The 21,608-nt window shown below is 40.9% G+C and overlaps 1 protein-coding gene across 1 annotated transcript; it reads right to left on the reverse strand.

The window, feature by feature from the left end:
- Positions 1 to 5,910: 5,910 nt before the first annotated feature.
- Positions 5,911 to 14,788, reverse strand: lbh (LBH regulator of WNT signaling pathway). Its single transcript, XM_085143460.1, has 3 exons — positions 14,544 to 14,788; positions 9,976 to 10,078; positions 5,911 to 7,355 (listed from the first exon to the last, which is right to left on the reverse strand). The coding sequence occupies exons 1-3, from the start codon at positions 14,570 to 14,572 to the stop codon at positions 7,134 to 7,136; spliced, it is 354 nt and encodes a 117-aa protein (XP_084999586.1). The 5' UTR covers positions 14,573 to 14,788; the 3' UTR covers positions 5,911 to 7,133.
- Between the last annotated feature and the right edge of the window lie 6,820 nt (positions 14,789 to 21,608).

Below are 21,608 nucleotides of genomic sequence, written 5' to 3' on the forward strand. Positions count from 1 at the left end.
ATGTGGAGCAGGTTTTGCCAAGGAGAGCCCTCATAGAGAACGCAGCGTAGATTTCGCAAGCTGATAGTGACTTTCACTGAGACATTTCTTATATTTTTAGCAGCAGTCGAACTAGTTTGCACCTTTGAAGTCGTAGGATGTGCAAAAAGAAAGTAGTTGACAATAGAGAAAAATCCAGCTAAGAAGTACTTAAGTACTTTTTGTGCACAGTATGGTTTTATGCATTTTACGCTTATTCATCATATATAATTTCAGCAGTATTATGGTTTAATTAATAAAAAGGTCTGAAATGCTTTTTATTGCTGCTTGCCCAGGGTGAGCTGCTTCAACTATTTTATAGAAAATCATGCAATGCATATTTAAACATTTTGCTCATTATCTATTGTACAGGTCCTCATCATAACGTCAGTTCATCATTAACAAAGCAGCAGTCACAGGCAACAAAGGGTAAGAACAGATCATTTGAAAAGTAAACAGTTATGCAGAAATAACCAACGGAAAACATAAAAAAAAAACCCTTTGTTTTGATTTCCTTTAAACATTAAAACTGGTTAGCAATAAACAGGGAAAGTCCAGAGCACACTCAGAAGTTCAATCATTTCAGGCTCTTGGTTGAAGCTGGATCAGGCTTTCTTTCAAGATATGCAGCCTTTGCAGTGGTCTAAATTTCTTTAAATTCAAATAATGTTCATTAAACAGATATGTTTCCATAGGTAACTGCCTTTGTGCACATTAAATCTCTCTCTCTTCAGAGCTTAAAACCTTTTACTTATGTTAAATTGTTCTTCAGCAGGATTCCTGTTAGTCATATATCAGACGTCATTCAGGTACTGATGATATACATCTCAAGTCCTCCAACGCAGCCTTTTAAAGTAGTGTAAATCTTTGCATATGTCATTTGTTTCTTTTACCCACAGTTATGGGCTGTTCTACTAATACAAATTACCTCAGCATTGAGGGATGTGTGTGCACAGAGCGGTTGATGCGTCTTAGTGTGTCAGAGCATGCACACGGCAGCCTACTCTGTGTGCACGCATGGGGAGTGAGGTGGAGATGGACTGACAGACAGCGTAAAAGAGAGAGTGCACCTAGTTAAACTCAAGACTTTTCCATGACTTGCTCCCTGTGGCATGCACTCTATCTGAGAGACTAATTGAACTGCATGGCTTTATCAGTATAAACTTTTCAAGGGTCAGCTACATCACTTCAGAGGACGATGGAAAAACGTTGTGTTTTTTCAGACTGGTGGCAGCTCACCTTCGAATAAAAAGTGGCAGCTCCACAAGATTGATGACGGTTGTTTAAGAAAATTTAGCAAAAGAATTTTGCTCATTTTCTCCCAAACATATTCCCTAAGAGAATTCCCCTTATCTGAGAGCTCAAGTATTTTTAATCCACGGAAAAGTTAAAACACAAACACTTGTTTGCTGATAAAAGACAACTTGGGAGGTAAGTGTAGTATAGTGTAATTCACCTTTGTTTCCTTTTTACAGCGAAAGTTATGACCAAACTGACTGATAGCGCTCGACATGAGCAACAACACCGATTTAAGTTAAACATGGCCTTTCCCCTTACATAAGTCCATGTGGGAGAGAGAGTGACTTTTTAGGCATAGTACGCTGTGTTTTGGTTTATTTTAAATAGAATCTATTGATAGCCCTTTAATGAGGTTTTACTGGAAAGAAAAAAAAACCATTTGGTTTGTTTTTTTTATATAACATTCTTGCATCTGATGGACCTATTGCGCTTTTTTTGGTTTTTCAAAGAGGGTTCGATCTAAATCCTCTTCCCTTTCACTTCTCTTCCTCTACAAACTGACATGTCTCAGCTCTACATCTATAACAAGGCACACACAACGCTGTCACTCTACATTTTATTTTCTGTCTGTTTTAACTCCATGTCCCCGTCTCTCTGTCCTCACTTTTTCCACTCTGATCTCTACGGAATAGCAGCAGCCTGTGGCTTAGCACATTAACGCACAAAACTCCGACACAAAGTGGACGCCAGCGGTCTTGTATTGATCAAAGCTTTAAAAGCTTTAAACTGAGATGCACCTTGCATCACTGTTAAACAGAGAGCTTAGTCCTGGGGTGCTCTGACTCATCAGTCCTCTGGGCTTTTAGCTGTGTGTCCAACTGTTGCATTATGTCTTGTCTGATGAGTTTCAGAGAGCGGATTATCTTTGCAGGGATGCAGGATTTCTTTCAAATAGCAATTTATGGTGTTTTGTTCTCGATTGGTTTATCACATGTATCAGTGCTGTATTGTAATTTGGAAAGTACATTGGTTACATTTTATTGGGCAATAATGGTGCTGAACAAAATCACAGGTGTCACTTTTACTATGGTTGCCTTTTACCTAATCTCACTGAGCCTTATTTAGATTGGCCACCAAGAGAGATGAAAGGTCTTTGACCTATGATTTAGCAATGTCAAGGCGCAGGTGTCATTATGCTCTCCCTCCTCATCATCCTTCATTTTACCCCCCTGACTCCTTAACCTTTTAATCCCCCCTTCTTGTTTGCATCCCTATCCATGTATCTTATTCTAACTCTTCCCTCGCAAACAGTGCCAGATATGTGTCTACGCTTGGTAGGCCGACTCCAGACAGGTTATAAATAACTATCTGAGTTTTTGCTTCATGTCCTGAGAGCTCTACTTTCTTCTCACACTTGAGGAACCATGGGAAAAGAATCTTTCCCTTACGCACATGGCGCTCATAATAACAGACACAGTTGTACATAAAACCTTCAAGCCCCTGCACCCTTTGCAAGCTTCGCACAAACACAGGGGCACAGTTATGCATGAACACAAAGAATAAAACTCAGTGGCTTACAGAGTAAGGTTGCAGCACTAAAATAGCAAGGGAACTGTTTATAATGAAACAAAACCTGAAGTGTGGGAATGCAGAGAGCATTTCTACTGTTGTGTAAGTATGGGAATGTTGTTGGAACAACAGAATAGATTAAAAGTACGGGATAGCGAAAGAACAAGAAAACAATCAAAGTGGAGCAAAAAGGGAAAAATCTAAAGTTGCATAAAGGGGAAGCATTTTGTTTAATGATATGTTTTAGGAAATAAAAAAGGGGTTCTTGTGAGTTTATGCGCAGAGGAGTGATAGTGAAACAGTGTTAATGTGGACTATAGCTGGGAGTCGAGGCGAATTCAGGGGTTGGCAGGTCAGACTCTGCTGACACACCGGGATCAGCGATGGGATTGTTTCCATTGGAAAGAATTCCAAGAATGAGCTAGAAGAGCTATCAGTGACTTCACTCGCAGGACTCTGACAGCAGTTTTAATACACATCCAGGCGCACACGCTCTCACACACTTTTAAAGATACTGCATCTCATGCCAACAATGGCGTGCTAGACACCCCCCCCCCCCCCCATGTCCCAGAGTTCTCAGTGACTGACCGAGCAGTCATCTTACAAAATGAATGCTGTCGCCTCTGACCACAAACGTTACAGTTAGCAAAAGAGATTTACAGTGTGAAGAAACTTTGACTGAATATAAGATGAATGTAGTTAAATTCATACAGGCCACAGTTAAATTTAATAGAAAAGTATGCTTAGAAATGATGCACATTTTGGGAAACATTTACTTTAATTTACCTAAAAACAACATAACTGAGTAAGTTAGAGCTGAGTTTTCACAGTTTTTTCAGGAAGCAAAATGTTGGTGTGCTGTAGAAGTCCTTAGTGATAGGTTTAATTCACAGTGGCTTTGCAACACAACAAAAACATCTGATGCAAATGGTGTTAAGTCCTGTCTTTTCACTTTCTTACTTTTCAGCATTATTAAAAAAAAAAAAAAAAAAACACGAATGAGGAAACAGCTTGAACTTGTTTCAAGGAACATTTTAAGGTGTTACAGGTAAACATTCCTGCAGTCAGATCTTAACTTGTCCTGATGAGGGTATTATAACTTTATTGTTCTGCCATTTGCTTGTCTCAGTTTGGTTTTCAGAGTTAGGTTTGAAGGGGGAAAAACAAATACAGTTTGCAGGGTTGCAAAAAGTCTAACTTCAAAGGTTCTTTACTGAGTTAATCGGCTACAAAGTGACTGAAGAAAAAGAGCTGAAAATAAGAACTGCTCAAAATGTCAAAGTTCCATGGAAAGATGCTGGAGGGCCCGCTTTCATATCTCCCTTAACCTCAAAAACACAGGACCTTTCTTTATTAAACCTGAAGTATATTGCTTTCTTCAGCAATATTTGACGGACGCCGTGGAGTTCAGAGGTCTCTGGCTGACGTCATATGATTGCGTAGCTGGATGCAAGTTCAGTCAGCTTCCCCAAGGGCTGTAGTTATCCTTATTTAACTTCTTGTAATTTCTTCTTTCCATGATCTCATGACTTTTTCCACTGAGATCAAGAAACAGCTATTAAGAATGTCACAAAGGACATTCATTTTCTAGTCTATTCAAAACCAGACGCGGCGGCTTCCTGGGCCAGACACACACATTCTGCAGCCGACCACCATTATCAGCTGGGGGGTATTAATAACTCTTTATGTTCCATTTTTTTTCCAGGAAGAAGGAAGCAGGACAGAATGACCTTTCATTGTTCCATTTCCAGGAAGTGACCCTAAGGCCCCAAGAGTACCACCTTGGCCAGTATATGAGGCCCTTGGCCCCCAAAGGGCCTACTGCAGCAACTCTTATGAACTATTCCCAGTACCAGGCAATCCAAGCTGACCTCGAGGGTCACAAATAGAGCACATGGCAGCAAATCACCTGAGAAGTTTCCATTGTAACAGTGATCAGAAAGCTTTTTGCTTAGTCCCTTAACTCCCCCCCAGTTCCCGGTTATAGCTTTTCCACTCAACCACATTTTATTAGTCTCGTTTAATTCTGGAGAGTGTTTATGAGTAGTGCTTCCTCGAGGTAAAACAGCGTTCTATCCTTAATTTTGCAGAAAATGGTGAAGTCTTTTAAAAAAACTGGCAGGGAAACCCATCGTTCTTTATACTGCTGGATAGCACCACCTTATTTTAAACGTACCATTTAAAAAATAAATAGATTTTTAAAGAACTTAAAATGAAATCGGTTCAGTGTTCAGGAATGAGGTTTTGCTTATACTAGGTGTAACACTGTGTGCAAGCTGTAGACAGGAAGTAACATGCGGCCTGCTCTCGCTTCTATATATACACACACATATATTTGATACATGCATCTGTTTTCGTAGAGAGAGAGAAAGAGATTCTGTATGCGAAAGATGCGAAGCAGGAAGTAATACTGCTTTTCTCTAACCATTGCAGGTGAAGTGAATGGAGAGAAGGGGGGTAGGGGTTAAGATAGAGAATGTAAGTAAACACTGAAGTAAAGTCTCTTGGAAGATACTTCAAATGTGCTGGAGGACTACCCCTCTAAAAACAGCCATTAACTTGTACTGTAAACATGGAAGTCAGACTCACACAGCTGGATAGCAAATTCAAATGTTTATTTACAGCCTTTGTAATAGTCACTGAGAAGAGTGGTCTAAATACAAAAATAACAGGGGGAAAAAAACAAAACAAGAGAAAGATGGTGGCTTATCTCCCTGAGCTTTACAAAAACAATGTGGGACCTGCAGGTGACAGGAGAGAGAGATGTTCTGTACACAGCCCTAATGCCACAAAATGAGAAAATACAAAGACAATATCTCAGACATGCTTCTACAACAGTTAGAAACTGACCCCACATACACCAAGTCATGATGACTGAGTGGAGAAGAACACAGAAACACTGTAGGCAAATAAACTGACACATTACTACCAGAGAACCAGTAACAATATTAACAGCTTTTGGCAAACAGGAGTTCCAAGAACGACGTGAACAAAGATTACTTCTGCAAACTGTGGCCCACAGTACGAATTCTCTACAACCTGTACTTCATGGTGTTGCTTCAAAAGTATGGCTGTTTTAAAAAAAAAAAAATAAAAAAAATAAAAAAACAAAAGAGGAAGACTGGGAAAGACAATCAAATGTGTACAGCTCAGAGTGAATCTCAGACTTTGTCTTTCTAAAAAGTTACAAAGAAATCAAGAAAGAAAAAAAAAAAAAAAAAAAAAGACGATCAGTGCACCACAAGGCCTCGGGGGTCGGCTCACTAGAAACAAGTATTTACATATCCTTCATTGGGTCTGTACATTGCTTTATTAAGTGCTTTTCAAAATTTAACATTTCCCATCTTTATTCAGCTTTTCTCTTTGAACAGCAGCCTGTCGGTGACACTTTTTGTTCTCAGTCAGATCATTTTGCTGCATCATCAAAATACTGTCCATCATAAGGCTTTCAGGAGGCCAGTGTCATGAGGGGGATCATAGCATAACTTGACTTTGGTACATAACGGGTAAAAATGAACTCGTCCCACATATATTTATCATGCATACCATTTTCACCTCTTTGATTTTCACAACACTTCTATTCCCCCCCCCCCCCATTTATTTATTTTTTTAAATGCAAGTGGCTGACAGTGAAGGACAAAAAAACTAAACATAAAAAACCCCAAAACTAAAACATTCCCAACAACATTTTGCACAAAACCCATTCAACAGACAAGTCACAAAGTTTCAGCTTCTCCAGAACAGACAAGTCTACAGCAGTGGCAATTACAATAATAATAATAATAATATAGCAAACCAGATTCTGAACACAAACATGGACAGTGTACTGTACAATAATTCCCACGGGTACCACAATAGTTCTGCATACAAGTAGGAAGCCTCTGGGGTCATGACGCCAGCCATTTTGAAGTTAGGTACAGAGCAGTAGTAGCATCCTGCAGTGCGAGACCTGTCCATGGAGCACTGAGCTGCTGCTGTCCAACAGGACATCCGGTCTGGGCCGAGACACACACGGTGGTAAGAAGTAGGTGAAGGTTAGAGGTGTGCATTGTCTGATCTCTTCCAAGTCTGTTTTTGATTGATTTGCAGTCCAGGAGGATAAGTTACGATGTCATAAAAGTGTGTTTATGTGTGCATATTGCTTCTCGCGTGGAGTGATATTTTTTTTTCTTTTTTGGTGTCATGGGAAACGAGACGGCGTCTGTCAGTTGAGTGAACTGGAGTGCTGATGTGAAGTATAACCAGTGTATGAAACGGGAGAGTCCATCAGAAAGAAGAAAGAGTGTATGGGTGCTATAACACAGCCTCTAGTGCTGAGAGTTCTGTGCTGGCTGTCCATTTTGAATGTTGCTATTCTGTTCCTCTTCTTCTTCCTCTTCGTCCTCCTCCTCCTCACTGACCAAAAACTCCTCTGGAGGCCAGCGAAGCTCCCCGCTCTCAACTTCTCCTTCTGTCGGCTCAACCACAATGGATGGGAGGCGATCTTTGAGCTTACAGCAGCGGTCGAAATCCGAGGGGTCTGGGAATATCTGTAGAGAAAATACACAAATGGTTATTAATCTGTCATTAGCTGAACGGGGATACTAGTTGGGCTCTGAAATGTAGAGGAGCGTCAGCTATCCCCCCCAAAAAAGTTATTTGTAAGCAAGGCTTTTGGATTCCTACAACTTAACTTGAATCTTGTGCAAGTGTTGCAGGCACCACTATAGGGCTGCAACGAAGGAGGAAGTGATGTGAAGACTAAACATCTGCGATAGGAACGGATTGATTAAAATCCCAGTGGCATACCTGTGCTTGCCCAACCCACATTCCTTCAGTTATACCAGCTTTCTGCATAGATGCTGCACAAGGGTCTGTATGGGTAAATGAGGCATCTCTAGCAGGACTTAGGATAAATGCTGCCTCATGTTTAATCTCAATGTCTTGGAAGGAATTGTGCCAAGCAGCTCATAGCCGCTTATGAACGTCACCCGCAACTCGGGGGATTATACAATAGCATAATCATAACATTTTAAACCAAGAGTTAAAAAAATAAGTGTGAGTGAGTAAAATATCACTGCGACATGATTTGTGCATAATTAGGAAACCTATCCCTGTAACAGTCAGCTTTTGAATATTGTACACTTCTGTGGATGTAAAGTCAAAAATCTCCTCGGAAAGAACACGAAATCTGTTGCGTTATCTGCAAATCCATGTATGCTGATAAATGTGGAGTGTCACACTAAAATATTTGGATCTGAACTGAAGGGCATGAGAGACAGACTGACAACAGAGATTACACGCATTCCCTGTCCTGGCAAGATTTGACATCAACCTCCGACTTTCTCTGTTCTCAGGAACAGGAGGAATGGCCCAGGGGAAAAAAAGCCTGCCACTCCTGGTCCAAGAACAGCAGTTCCCCCCCCCCCCCTCTTTTTTGCTGTTGTTTGGATAAAGTGGATGAATATTTTTAGACCTGCATATTTCATTCCTAGACATTTGGGGGGGGGGGGGGGGGGGGTAAAGGGGGCGATGTCGCTGTCTGGGCATAGAGCCGAGTGGAAAGAAAGCATTAGATGGGGCAGGAGAGAAAGTGAGACAAGAGATAGAGGAGATCCAGCTGTGTCTAAGTCTCCATGAATTCCATAGGAGACAGATGAGAAGGGAGGAAAAAAGCAAATGAGGAAAATCTCTCAGGTTATAAAAGGTTGTACGTGTCCATTAGTCGTTTTTTTTTTTTTTTTTTTACATTCTTCAAACCCAGGTGCATAACAAACTGTGCCAAGTAAATGCCATGTAATTATGTGTGCATGCAGATCCGTATTTATGTGTAATGCTTGAGTCGATCTGCATTTCTGGCCAGCATCGCTAATCCTCACTGTGCGTCAGCACCAAGGGGAGTTGGGCAGTGAGTGACCTTGCCTTCGGACCCCTAACTAACACATGTAATCACTTTTACTTCCAATGACAGGAAGTGAAGACACATCACCCAGGCACAATGTAGGCTATTTTAAGCTCTTCTAGCGTGGTTAGTTGTGGAGGGGAGGCACTGTATGCCTGAATCATGACATTGCCTTGTGATAATTCAGAAAGTCAACATCTACTCAGTTTTCACCATCTAGTATCATAGCTCATATTTACTTTAGTAGCTTTTGTAATAGCATCTGGGATTCCATGGCCATGGTTACTAGAGTCAAAGTCCTAGGAACTCATAATAGTGGAAGCTACTGATGGAGAATCACCAGTTCATACAGGGCTTCTCTAAGGAGATCCTGGGACATTGGGCCGGATAAGGATAGAAAGAGTGAGGGAGTGACACACTGGCACCCTCCTTTTCTCTTGGCCCCTCTCAGACAGACTCACAGCTGTGGTGTGAATTGAGTGGAGAGGAAGCGGGCCTTTTCCTCTAGGTCAGTCTACATCCTCCCTGAGTCATAGTCTTCACACACAGCTCTATAAGGTTTATAAATGCACCGAACACACAGTTTGACACTATAATGAAGTTTTAAATGATCAAAATGAACTTAACAGGAGAAGACCTCTTTGATAAGTATTCCATCTTCATGTTAATTTCCCTCCCGTAGAGTATTGACAGAAAGCCTTTTAATTTTTAGACAGTAAAATAATGAAGCAGCTGCATATTCAAATAATTTCGTTTCTAAGATGACCCTGCTCAGCTGACAGCAAAACAAAGCCTTTGGCTACAACTTGTCAAGACCACCTGATAGCCGCTTTTAAAAACATTAATCTGTTGAGGGTTTATGTTTGTGACGGACCTCGGATAAGTCAGTCGGACAGACAGACTTTGAAGTTGTAACAACTATAATCTGCAATTTCCTTTCTATTACATATTAGAATTTTAAAGAAACAAACAACACAAGGGCTGTGCAATTTAGCTGTAATGCTTTCTTATCATCGTAATCTCAGTATCTAGGTGGGCATTCTTGCTTTATCTTAAAACACAGATTTTTATATGTAAAAATTCAAATATTTGCTTAGCTCGTAATGGTGGAAGAAAGAAAATAATCACTATATCATTAGATGATACTCAGATTCAAGATAATAAATGGATAAAAGCAGGTATGAAATGACAATGCTGCATAAAAATGTACAGGCTGGGAATTCGGAAGGAAGTGCTGTTTATCTGTTGTGCATGCACGTGTGTCCTACCTGGAAGGAGAGTCTGTCCTTGCTGGGGCTGAGCCTCATGTCCTCCATGGGGGTGCTGTTGATCATCACCTCAGTCATATCTCGGCTGGGCACAAACACTGGGCTGTAGGGTTGAAAGAAGAAGACAGGCAATGTGATTAGACACAGTGACAATCATAGCACAGTTGCCCGGCATCTGCAGAGAAAATAAAAACACTAAGAAGATTTATAGTGTTGAATTATCCAAATGTTTCTAATCAATAATAATGTAATCCCCGTGTATTTTGTATGGCATACTACTGCGCAGACTGTATACAGTGAAGATAAACGGATAAAAGTTCAAAGGCTATAATAACTAACACAAGCATGCCAATAAGAGAGAGAGAAACACTTATCAAACCATCTATTTGCAGCCCAGGTCTGAAAGTTATGGTTGATCTATTTTCCTACTGATGTTTGAGTTTTGTTTATACTCTGCACATCTCCACCACAACACAACACGCATCCAGTCCATCTGCTTTGCTAATGCACTGCAAAGCTGCAGAGCTCATGATGCGGCTTGCATAAGGTGGCCGTTTCTCAATACAGAGTGATTTGCTCTTGCGCTAGCAACCAGAGAACAGTCATTGTGAGAGTGTGCTGGGGGCGTGCTGTGGTATTTGACTGGGGAGGAACTTGATGCACTCAGTTCCATCAAAGCTTGGCCAAACTTTCCATTTTAGATGAAAGTAGCAAGAGGTTGTTTATCCAAGCTCAGTGCATTCACTATCCAGCATTGTCGCAGTAACGCTTAAAGCAGGTCCCAAGACTCGCATAGATGCTGTCTTGAGACAAGATGCTGAGCGGCCTTCTCACGCTCTCTATTTAAAGACTGGTGCCTAGTGGTCAGTGGCCACAGGCTTGTGGTTTGTGTGGTCACTGGCTAAAAAGGACAAAGAAAATAGAGCATGCCAAGAAGCTCACTCACATGCTCACATTATCCAGTTTGATGGGCTTGCTTATTTATTTATTTTTTGGGACAAGATGTGTGGGCTTCACTTAACCTACTTTAAAATCAGAAATTCAGAAGGAGGGTTTATTTTTAGATGCATCAGAAGCATGAAAATTATATATTTTTTTAAAAGGTAGGCTTTGGTGAAAATGGTATTATGGTATAATTTGTCTTTTTTTTAAAGATCCGCTGAATTCTCTGACAGAGACATATTTTATTAAAGAAATAAATATATCTTGATAAGGGAAAAAAAACTGAAGTCTCTCTAAAAACAAATCTGTCAAACCCTGACTTTCACTTCATCTGCCATTACATGGAATATATTATGTGGAATTTCTGCGTAAAGTACAGTACTGGCTTATTATCTCCATGCATGACTCACTCAAACGCAGCGTCCTGACAATCCCCTCTGCATTGCTTCAACCTCCATGTTTGAATGGAAGAATTTTTATTGTTGACCTTTGTTTTTGTTTGGGAAATTGTCAAGATGACACCAACCCACAAGAACTTTATTACATTTTTTAGTGAGAACACCTAACATTAAAAAGGTAAGAGAGCCACAGGCTAGAACAGCACTCAGATCATTCACTCATCCCTGGTACAACCCAGGATTTCTAGGTCTCCGCTTTGTGTAGCTGAACCTTTAATCAGTACCGTCAACTTTTGAATGTAACACATGTACCTATACACATACTGCAGTTTCTATGTAACCTAAATTAAGATGAGATTATTAACAAGGGGGACTGAATCATGAGATATGAGACAGTCTGAGATCTTTAAACCCCTGGGGCATAGAAATAATCAATTTTTCCATCCCTAAATATACACAACCTCTTGTTGTTTCAGGAAGAAAGACTGCCATCATAGCAGGGTGCACAATGGCTCTGAAAATGTTAAAATTAAAAAGCTTCCGTCTGAATCACTGTTAAGTAACCTTTTCTGCGCTTGTGAGACGACTGGCCAGAAACAATAGCCGGATATCCAGAAATAAACCGAGGAGGCTTGAGGGATATGCAAGGTTTAGGATGGGGGAAAAAAGTCAGCTCAGGTTATTCTTTAATATCATCGTTCAGTGGGGTTCAGAGGAGCGTGAGGCAGACATGCAAAAACAGCAGAGGTGGAGACAGAAGGATGACAGTGAAGACCTGAGCAGGAGGAGAAGAGGGGAAAGGGAGGGAGAGAAGAAAAAGAAAGATAAACACTTAGGACTTGCCAGTCATATTTCTGTTCGGGGATCTATAAACATCCTGCTCAGCTAAGAATAACAGAACATCAGCCTAATAAAACACAAAGGGGCACAATGAGGAGGAAGTAGGGGTGCACGAGTAACAAGTCAACCTGGGAGGAAACAAACATGCACCAATAGTCCTGGAATTACTGCTTCAAGTGTCAGGGAGGGATCGACGACATGCCCCTCTCAAAGAGGACGCAGGAATTATCCAAGCAACCAAGTGGTATAGATTAGATGCATTCAGCATGACCGCAACTCGCACGCTTACATGTGACCTTAACAGAGTTAAGGTTGCACGCTTACATGTGACCTTAACAGAGTTAAGGAACAGACCACCTATTTCTGTAAGCAAGAAACACATTAAAGATACATGACCTCAATGATTAATCGGTGAGGCTGGTGGTGCAGATGGCAGTTAATCTCTTACCTCTTGACCCAGTCAGCCTAATGCATACCTGGTCCTGCCAGCTTCCTAATGCCTCAGCGAGCCAGGCCACAGATAGATAGCCAGTACCATCACGAGGCCACTACGGTCCAATATGTTCTTGACCATGTGTCCAAAGTTTAGAGCAATTCAGTTAATTAGTTGATTGCTGGGTTCAAGCATAGCTCTTTAAAGCGCTTGCTGTACCAAATCTGCTCTACTTTTATTCCTAACAACGCTGACCTTACGCTGGAGCCTTTTCACATACAAACGACATGAACTTCTTTGGGTTTCTAAAGGAAAGCCTTTCCAACTGCTGTCAAAAATCTTCCATTATTCACCTGTCCCTGAACTACAAAGAGGCTAGCTCCATGCTAGTTCCTTGCTTCTCTGTAGTGATGCTGACTGGAGCCCAAATGTTCTTTGCAACAATCTCACTCCACAAGAGGAATGTGAAACTTGCATTATTAACATTGTTTCCCCTCTGAACATCCCCGCTAGTCCTTACTACTACGACGACAACGACGATCATAAATCTAAGGCAATGTGGCAAACACAGAGCGAAGCTGATGACGTTCAGTGCCAAGTGCTGTGCTTTCCACCACCCAAGTCACCCAGCTCTGCAGGTATGCGGGGCTCAATGAGTAGGACCCCCAGAAGTGAGCAGGAACAAATGAGTTGAATCCAGATTCCTGTGGGCTGACCATCACTGAAAACACATCATATATCAGTGTCCTCTGCGATGTATGTGGAAAATTATCTCTTTACACTGTTGCCAAGTGCTTACTCATATTGAATAGTTTGAGAAACCCAACCAATGGAAGATCTTTTTCTCTTTATATGTGATGTAGTATTTTATACAAGATGATAGCATTTTGGGAGAGTAATGCCTTCTTGATGGCACAGAGAAAGGCAAAGACTTCAGTGCAGCATAACAATCTTGTTTCGCACTCTGAAACAGGTACACCACTCTGATAAAACTAAAGAAGTGAAGGTTTCTGACAGCAGTAACATACAAAAGATAGAAGCGCAAGCCTAATGTAAGTAAGCTCAGGCGAGAAAGCAACGTGTGGTTAAAACAAAGAGGTCGATTTTGAACTTCCTGGTAGAGACAAACAGAGGCCTACTGAGGTTTTAACAGTGCTTGCAAAACCATTTTTTCAAAGCAGCTTGCATATCCTCTGTAGAGAAAGGAAAATATTTGACAGAAGAGAATTAAAAATGCCTGAACAAACAAAGACACATTCCTTATTCCTCCATCAAAGAGTGAATTTTGGAGTCATGGTAGGCTACTGATTGCTGGCTATGTAAAATGTAACACTGATAACAGATATTAGTAATAGATAAGGCGCACTTCTCTTTTTGCACGTTCAGTATTTAAGACCAAAAACTGAAAGCAAAGGTCCTATTACATTCACATACAGCAAAGTAAGCCTATATGTTCCGAGCTTCCAATGGCATGAAAGTGAGAAGAGATCAACTTACATTTATTGTCAAATGGACTGAAATAAGCTGAAAATGATGACAGCACAGTGAGACTAATGCACCTTTCTAAACTGGCGCATGGAGCAGTACCTAAACCTACCGAATATCCTGGTAACTATTTGATTTCTTTTTTTTTTTCTTTTAAGACCGAGACCTAGAATATTCTCGTTTTCCAATCTGAGTGCTGTGACATTTCCAATTTCAGGGGCAACACCCCACAGAAAAACTCAAAGGAAACATGAGTGGGTGTAGCAACAAAAATAGGGTGGCTGATTTTAAGGGAAATCACCAATCTAAATGAAACAACTAGACCCTTCATTGTTCTTGTCTGTCAGGTGCAATGCCGAAAAATCCAGCGCCTGACATATAATTAGTTACGATTTTGAAAATGCATAAACAAAGAGCACACATAAACAGGTACGAACGGAAAAAAAAAACAAAAAAAAAAGAGTACTCACCAGTATATCTGCGGTGAAAATACAGACATGAATTCACACCTGCTGTCACTTCTGCTGGGGGATCTAATTGCTGCCGCTTACTTCTCTTTACTTTTATTTATTTATGTATTTATTTATTTATTTCTCTTTGTCTATCACAAAAGCAAAACGGGATGCTCACGCAAAGCGAAAGTCACTGTTCAGCGAAGTCTCGAAAGCCTGCCCTTCAAATTGGTGCGTCTGATCAGATCCACAGCTGTGGCGGAGCATTTATGCGAGAGGCGTGTACTCGAGCAGCCAGAGACACACCTCTCCTCAGCACGAGCCAAAAATCCTCAATGGCAGCTCATTAACGACAAGAGCCAATCAGAGCACAGGCTGACTGGAGCTCATCCAGCCTCCAGCCCTGATGACGGCAAACGCGGCTGAACCCGCTCATTGGGGACGGGCGAAGAGATGCTGCGCGATGATTTGCAGTCTCCAAGGCAACTAAATGACAGCCTTACCTCCCTTTGAATGACAAAAGCACTCCGATTCGCCCGCTAGTTTATTCGTGACATTTATCCAAATGAGGAGGAAAGAAAGGCTCATTCATAAATATATTCCAAGGGCAAGTCAATGTCTGTAGACTTCGGCAACAACGCAGGATGGTATTTATTTATTTATTTTGAAAGCCTTTACTGTGTTATATCATAGAATGCAAGCACAAGATGACCACAGATTGTTATCAAATTATTGTCAGCGGATTTTGTTTTCCATGACCTCACCATGCTTATTCTGTGTTTTTGGTCAATATCACATAGTCGACCTTCACACCTCATAGAATGCCTATTTGCCTTTTCCGAGCACGCCATGTACTGTACATTTATTTCAGAAAGAGCAGGTGCACTCTTCAGGGGCTGATGATATAATGCAGGTAGGACTCCACTGCCCCCCTGTGACCAACTAAAAACAAGTTTGATTTGTTGCCTCACTCATTCAAAACACATAGAAATAAACGCCTTTATGATACAGCAATTAGTATCTACAATATTTCTTATATGGTTCTCCTATTTAAAAACATCTTCATTATGCCATTGACACAACATCTTGTTTGAGGCAAATTCACGTCAAACAGGCATGGCTTAGTTACTAAAAAAGAATTTGGATTGCAAAGTCTATATGCTATATTTGCCACTTGCCAGCTCATGCTCTTTGAGACTTGGGAAAAAGGTAATGCCTCAGCAACAGATAGAAAGCTGAGCATTACAATATAGCTCCTCTGGGTATGAACTCCTGTGGTGCATGCACAAAGCTGTTCAACAATGTGTCCATGTAGTTTTAAGCCCTTGCACTGTGGGCACTGTGTGTGTTGGAAGGGCTGCATATCTCACCGCAGTTATATTTTATTTAAAGCCCCTGCATAGTACTCTATAGGACATTCACACCCTTGAATAGGCTGGAGCTAAAGTTAGCAGCATTTGCCACTGATGTCATTGCAGCATATTGTTAGAAATATAAACAGGTATTTTCACTTGGTTCTTTGCCATCCTATATATTTATATACCATTAGCAGCTACCTTGGGTGTGAGTGACTCAGCCAGTTACATCATCGCATCACTGTCACATGATGTCATGGGCAGCACTGAGTTTGGCGTCCCCTAACAAGACATCAAGAAACAACATATGCAAGATTTAAGATTCACTGACACCAAATGCCCACATGATGTCACCAGTGTCAAAGAAGTTTCAAAGAAGGGACTGAACAAGATGGGTGGCAGCCAACAGGAAATGCTGCTAGCCAGGTTAAACTCATATTTAGTAATTGCATGAACTAATTTAAACTAAAGTGATTTGTTTTACAGCCCTCTCAACAACTGCATGAAACATGATCTGCATGAAACATAATCAGTTTATAGTTACTTTTTTAGGACAACACATTTAATTTGAGTTTATAAAAATATTATTTATGTTAATTGTCCTCAAAGTTTAGCACTCAATACCTCTTCTTTTCCTTTATTACGGCCCTTATGCCTTTTTTTCTGTAAAAAAAAGGAAAGATTTCTAAATCTAGAAATAAAAAACCTGACCTATCAAAGTAACTGTGACAAAAAAGGTGAAGGAAAATATTTACGATGCTGCGAATGAATAGTTTAGAAATGATGTGTCTGTGAAGTGAGCGTTGCACTGTTTGTCAGCATAAAGCACAGTGTTTGAATGCATGATTTATTTTGCAACCACACTGCATGAAACAAAAAGACCTGCTTCTATTTGTGCATCAATGCCTCTCCTAGCCCTGATACTGGTTAATTATAATTGATGACGAGTTGATTGTAAATGATTTTAGGATTAATTACATTAACTTATCTCACAACCATCTAAAGTTAAATCTGATAATGTGAACAGTCCAAATACACTGTAGAATGGATAGTGTGTCTATAGCAATCCTTTCCCTCACTTAAAAAGCACAGAATCAAGAGAATGGCGACCCCCACTGTTCAATTTGCAGATGTGCTCACCAGCTGCTTTTTTTTCATGGCTTCACAAAAACAGCTGCACATCTGGCCAGGCATGGATGTCTCGGTGGAGCAGAGGGGAGGCCGAGGACCAACTGCACAATGTGTAAATGAACGAGGCCCTGAAGGGGACGGCAGTCAACAAGCACCCGTTGTGTTCCTGGCTGCTTTTCAAAGTAGGCTTAGGTTTCTTCTTGGACTATGATCATACCAAGTAATGCTGCATCTGTCATGGTCTTCTTTTATTTATTTTCATTCTCTTTTTCATCATCACGGTTCTCTGCTTTTGCTGACATTGAGCACAGCTTTGAACAGAAACCTACTGGAGAAGCACAGTAAAGACATATTTCTCAGTCTCAAGAATGCGCAGCAGTTCTGTGTGTTACAGCCAGGAAACATGTTTTTGCAGAATAAATCTCTCCTCCATACATCAGCCTGACAGTTTCCATTTTCACATTGCTTTTTTTCCCCTTTCTTTTTTAAAAATATGTGTTTACGTCCATTAGTGTAAGCATGTGCATTCCTGTATGTTGTACCCTGTTTGGGAATATGAGTGCTTGTAACTTTTTCTTATTCATTCATGTGTGTTTGTGCATGTGTGTTGCTTAGGGACATCTGATCACCGGGCTTGCCGCACGCCACAGCGCTTGCAGGTGGTCTGTCTGCACTTAGGGGCCGAGAACATTTAATATTTCATAGGAGCAGAGTACACCCCTGGACGCCGTCATTGAGTCCACATGTCCTGCAAAAAGAAAGCTGGTCTGTGAACACTCGGCTGAAATATGCGGCCTGCCGGCCCCCTCTCCACCATGCTGCTCGCTCACTTGCTGGGCCTCACAATTAAAAGCTAGCTACAGCTACAGATGTTGGCAGCTGTCTTTAACCCTTGATGTGCCACTCTGTTATTACAATCTGCTATTTTATCCTGTGTGAAATGTAGATAAAGGTCAGGTAACTTACCAGAACGTGTCTTGGTTTACAGAAAAGAAGAGGTTGTGCGCTGGAGAAAGAAAAGCAGAAGCCAAGAAAAAGCCAGACAAAGAAAAAAAAAGGAGAGCGAGAAGAGAAAACAGCAAGAGTTTCCCAAAGCATTTCATTTTGAAAGGTTCCAGACTGAGTGTGCGAGCATGCAAGCTAAACCCTCAGCTCCAACAGTTTTAGTGCCCCCTCCAACCTCTATTCACCATATAAACAGGAAACCAAAACCAAAAGTGTTTATAACCACCTTGCAAAATCCAGTGTTAGGAATTTCAAGCTCAGGTCAGAATTTCTTTCACCATTCGTCACATTCCAGCGAGGCCAAACCTTGCTCTGTATTTGCCGTCATGTACGCTGTGGAATTGGACTTCGGCCAAAGAGAACAGAAGGAACTTCACCGGCACCATTATTCAGCAAGGTCAAACCCGATTTAGGTTTGAAACCAAAGCCAAAACAGGGCATCTTGAAACTGTTAGGAAACTATTCCAGATCTTAAACAGACCAGGGGGACTGTGTACATCTCCCTAATTGCACATGTCAATTTATGTACAAGCACTTGGTTTAGTCAAGCTCCATTACCCCCCCCCCCACCCCCCCCCACCCTCCATCCCACCTCACTTCTCTTTTTCATCTTATTCACAAACTGAGCTCGGTGGATGGATATGAAAATTATAACACATGATTATGTGTGTCGCTCACACCATTAAGGCGTGTATTCTTTAGTGGGGTAAATGGTGAGGTAAAGAAACACACACACACACACGCACACGGGCGCTCAAAACAAGTTGCTGAGACAAACCATTTCAATTCACAGCTTGACAGCTTGTTAATGTTGTGTGACTTGTCTGGGAACAAAAGATGCATTGCAGAAACTCAAGATTGCATGTAATTAATCCAATCCCAGCAATAACTCTCTCAGATGTTTACTGTATTCCGCTATCAGTGCTTAGGGAGACAAATGAAGACCTCACACATCCATGGGAGTCTGCTGCTTCCAGATAGAGCGGATAGCAGGGCAGGTGAAAGAGCTGTTCCTCGCTTCTTAAGCTGCCGAGCACTATATAATGTTTTAACACACTTATTATAACCCTTTAGGGATCTAACTACCATAATGCTGTCATCACCTGGTCTCGGAGCTGTGGCGCGTTTGTGTGACACAATCGTCCGTGAGAGAGAACCATGGGAGAGCGACCAAAGCAAACACAAAGCAGAGATTATGTAGGCTTTCCCCCATGAGATTTGGTCTTTAATAGATCTTTAATTCACATTGATTGCTGACATAAATATTTATATATATATATTTTACCCAGTTTCATCTTTACATGGCAGGGCTGGAGCGCATATTATTTCAGACACCAGTCCTTAGCGATACTAAGTAAACACAGGGCCAGTATTGACAATACCAATATTGATACCAATACTTTAAAGCTTTAAATGCAGCTTTTGTAGGGGAGAGCAGTGTCTCATGATTTATGAGATGAATCATAATCCAATTTGCAAATTCTGAACGCAATAACCACTAAATCACTGTGATTTTTACTTTCTATAATAATAAGGAAGTTAACAAAAGAAGAAACACCTTTCAGCTTGTCATGTATTTTGAAATTGTTTTATTTTTAGACCTTAAATGTAAATGTCCCTGGCTCTAAAGCACTTTCTATAGCCCACAAAAATGCATGCAACAGTAAGAACAAAAAGGTTCTGATATTTTTTAATAGTCCTTTAAGATATATTTTTAAGGTCAATTTGATATCAGTCTGATACCAATACCAGCATCAGTATCAATGCTATTGATATTTAGGTAGATCTGCTCACCTCTAGCAATGGTTCATTATATGGTGGCCCTGCAGGTGGTGGAGTACTAGTGGGAAAATTGAGGAGCTAAATAAAAATAGATTTTTATTAAATAAAGTTTACCGATGCGATCATAAAGACCTTTTCTCCAGAAAAGTTCAACTGGATTCTTTAAAAAAAAAAAAAATCCTAATAAATGTAAAAAAAAAAAAAATTCAAATTGTGGCGTATGGCTCGTGAAATTGTTCCTGCTTCCGAGGTGGAGCTTGCCAGGAAAAGTTCAAGAACTGCTGCATTTGGGGAAAGGAAAAAAAATCTGTCAATTAAAAAGAAATCTTTTCATAACAACTTCACAGTGTCTGTACCCTGGCTATTTTAGATTTTCGAGTAAATAGCCATGTTTGCAAAGCAATCTTCTGGTGGACACTTTTAAATCTAGATGTAGGATGAAAGTGAGGCAAGGCTCCGGCACGGTGACCTCAAAAACAAAAACAACAAAGCTGTAAAAGTCAAATCATCTTTCTCTGCATCTGGATCTGTAGGACAATAAGACAAAAAACTAAACTAAATTTTAAAACTGTAAAAGTTGTATGCTTATTATGCAGGAGCAAACAACCACCCAGAAGCATAGCGTGGTTACAGTCCTATCTGTGATTCAGCTTTGGTGTGGTTCTTGATTTGTGGCACTACATGATTAATCCTGGTTAGTGTGGAGGACGGTGACTTTCATTGCCCTGTTGCGAGCCATAATGACTTCAAACACTAGGGTAGCCTATTCAAACAGGATTAGCTGTTTCCCCCACTTCACACAGACAAAATTACCCTAACCCACCAAATATTTCAATAGTGGGTACATTGGGTTGTTAAAATACCTTTAAAAGGTCACCCAAAGCCATCATCAAGGTTTGTTGTCTCACAAGTTCTGAGTTACACTGAGAGGCGGTCAGGATGTCTTCTGGGCTTTGCAAAGAGGGGAGTCACAGGAAAGATGGCCAAACATGTTTGCTCATGCCATGGGACACAGTGTTTTCAGGGGAACAGCAGGAGCAGCACAGGGTGGGGAGGAGTGAAAGAAAGAGCGAAGGAGTCTGGTGGCCACATGTCGCTGGTGCTGCTCAGTGCTTGGATATTGCAGTCTTTCGTGTTAAACATCGACACATAGGCTGAAAATAAACCAAATACAGGGTTAGAGTTGTGGACTGACGTAGACAGGCCCCATCTAGGATTTCTTCACAGTTCAGGGCTGAAAACCAACCCTGATCTTCAAAGTTTCACCTCAAAACACTCTGAATAACTTAAATGCTTCAATATTTCTATTCATCTCCAGATTTCACTATAATACCAATGACTTAGTTCAGGTGATGTTGCAGCCTGATGTTTACGAATTCGGATGACCGTAATTCTGCTTCAGATCTAAACATCTAAACTCTCTTAAAGTGCTGCAAAACACAGTTATTGATTCCACTATAGTTGAAAAATTATATGCTGGTACAATGCCAGCCCTGTTGTCATATTAAGAGCAGACATGCCTATATTAGTGTCAGCGACACAGAAAGGTACGTCTCATTACCACACAGTAAAACCGGTAAAAGAAGACTTTAATTGCTTGGTTGCTGTCCTTTGAAAAGCCAAGTTTTCCTTGGAAAAAAAAAAAGCTTCCAAAAGCAGACAAACAGAGGTTAAAGCAGGAGGAGAGAGCCACATCAAACGAGGGGAGTACATGAATCTGTCAACAATGAAGGGCTATTACTGTAGGAGCAGCACCCAGCCTTTGGGAATATGCTGTCAGCTTTGTCATTAAAGGACTGACCTGCACAGG

This window comes from Neolamprologus multifasciatus, chromosome 19, assembly GCF_963576455.1.
Source record: "Neolamprologus multifasciatus chromosome 19, fNeoMul1.2, whole genome shotgun sequence".
Classification (NCBI taxonomy): domain Eukaryota; kingdom Metazoa; phylum Chordata; class Actinopteri; order Cichliformes; family Cichlidae; genus Neolamprologus; species Neolamprologus multifasciatus.

What these genes read in the sequence shown, in the direction of transcription:
- lbh (XM_085143460.1), bottom strand. Translation starts at nt 14,572, where the DNA reads ATGTCTGTATTTTCACCGCAGATATACTG. An exon ending in TTTTCACCGCAGATATACTG is followed by an intron (nt 10,079 to 14,543) that starts GTGAGTACTCTT and finishes TCAACCCTACAG; the next exon opens with CCCAGTGTTTGTGCCCAGCC. An exon ending in AGGACAGACTCTCCTTCCAG is followed by an intron (nt 7,356 to 9,975) that starts GTAGGACACACG and finishes TTTTCTCTACAG; the next exon opens with ATATTCCCAGACCCCTCGGA.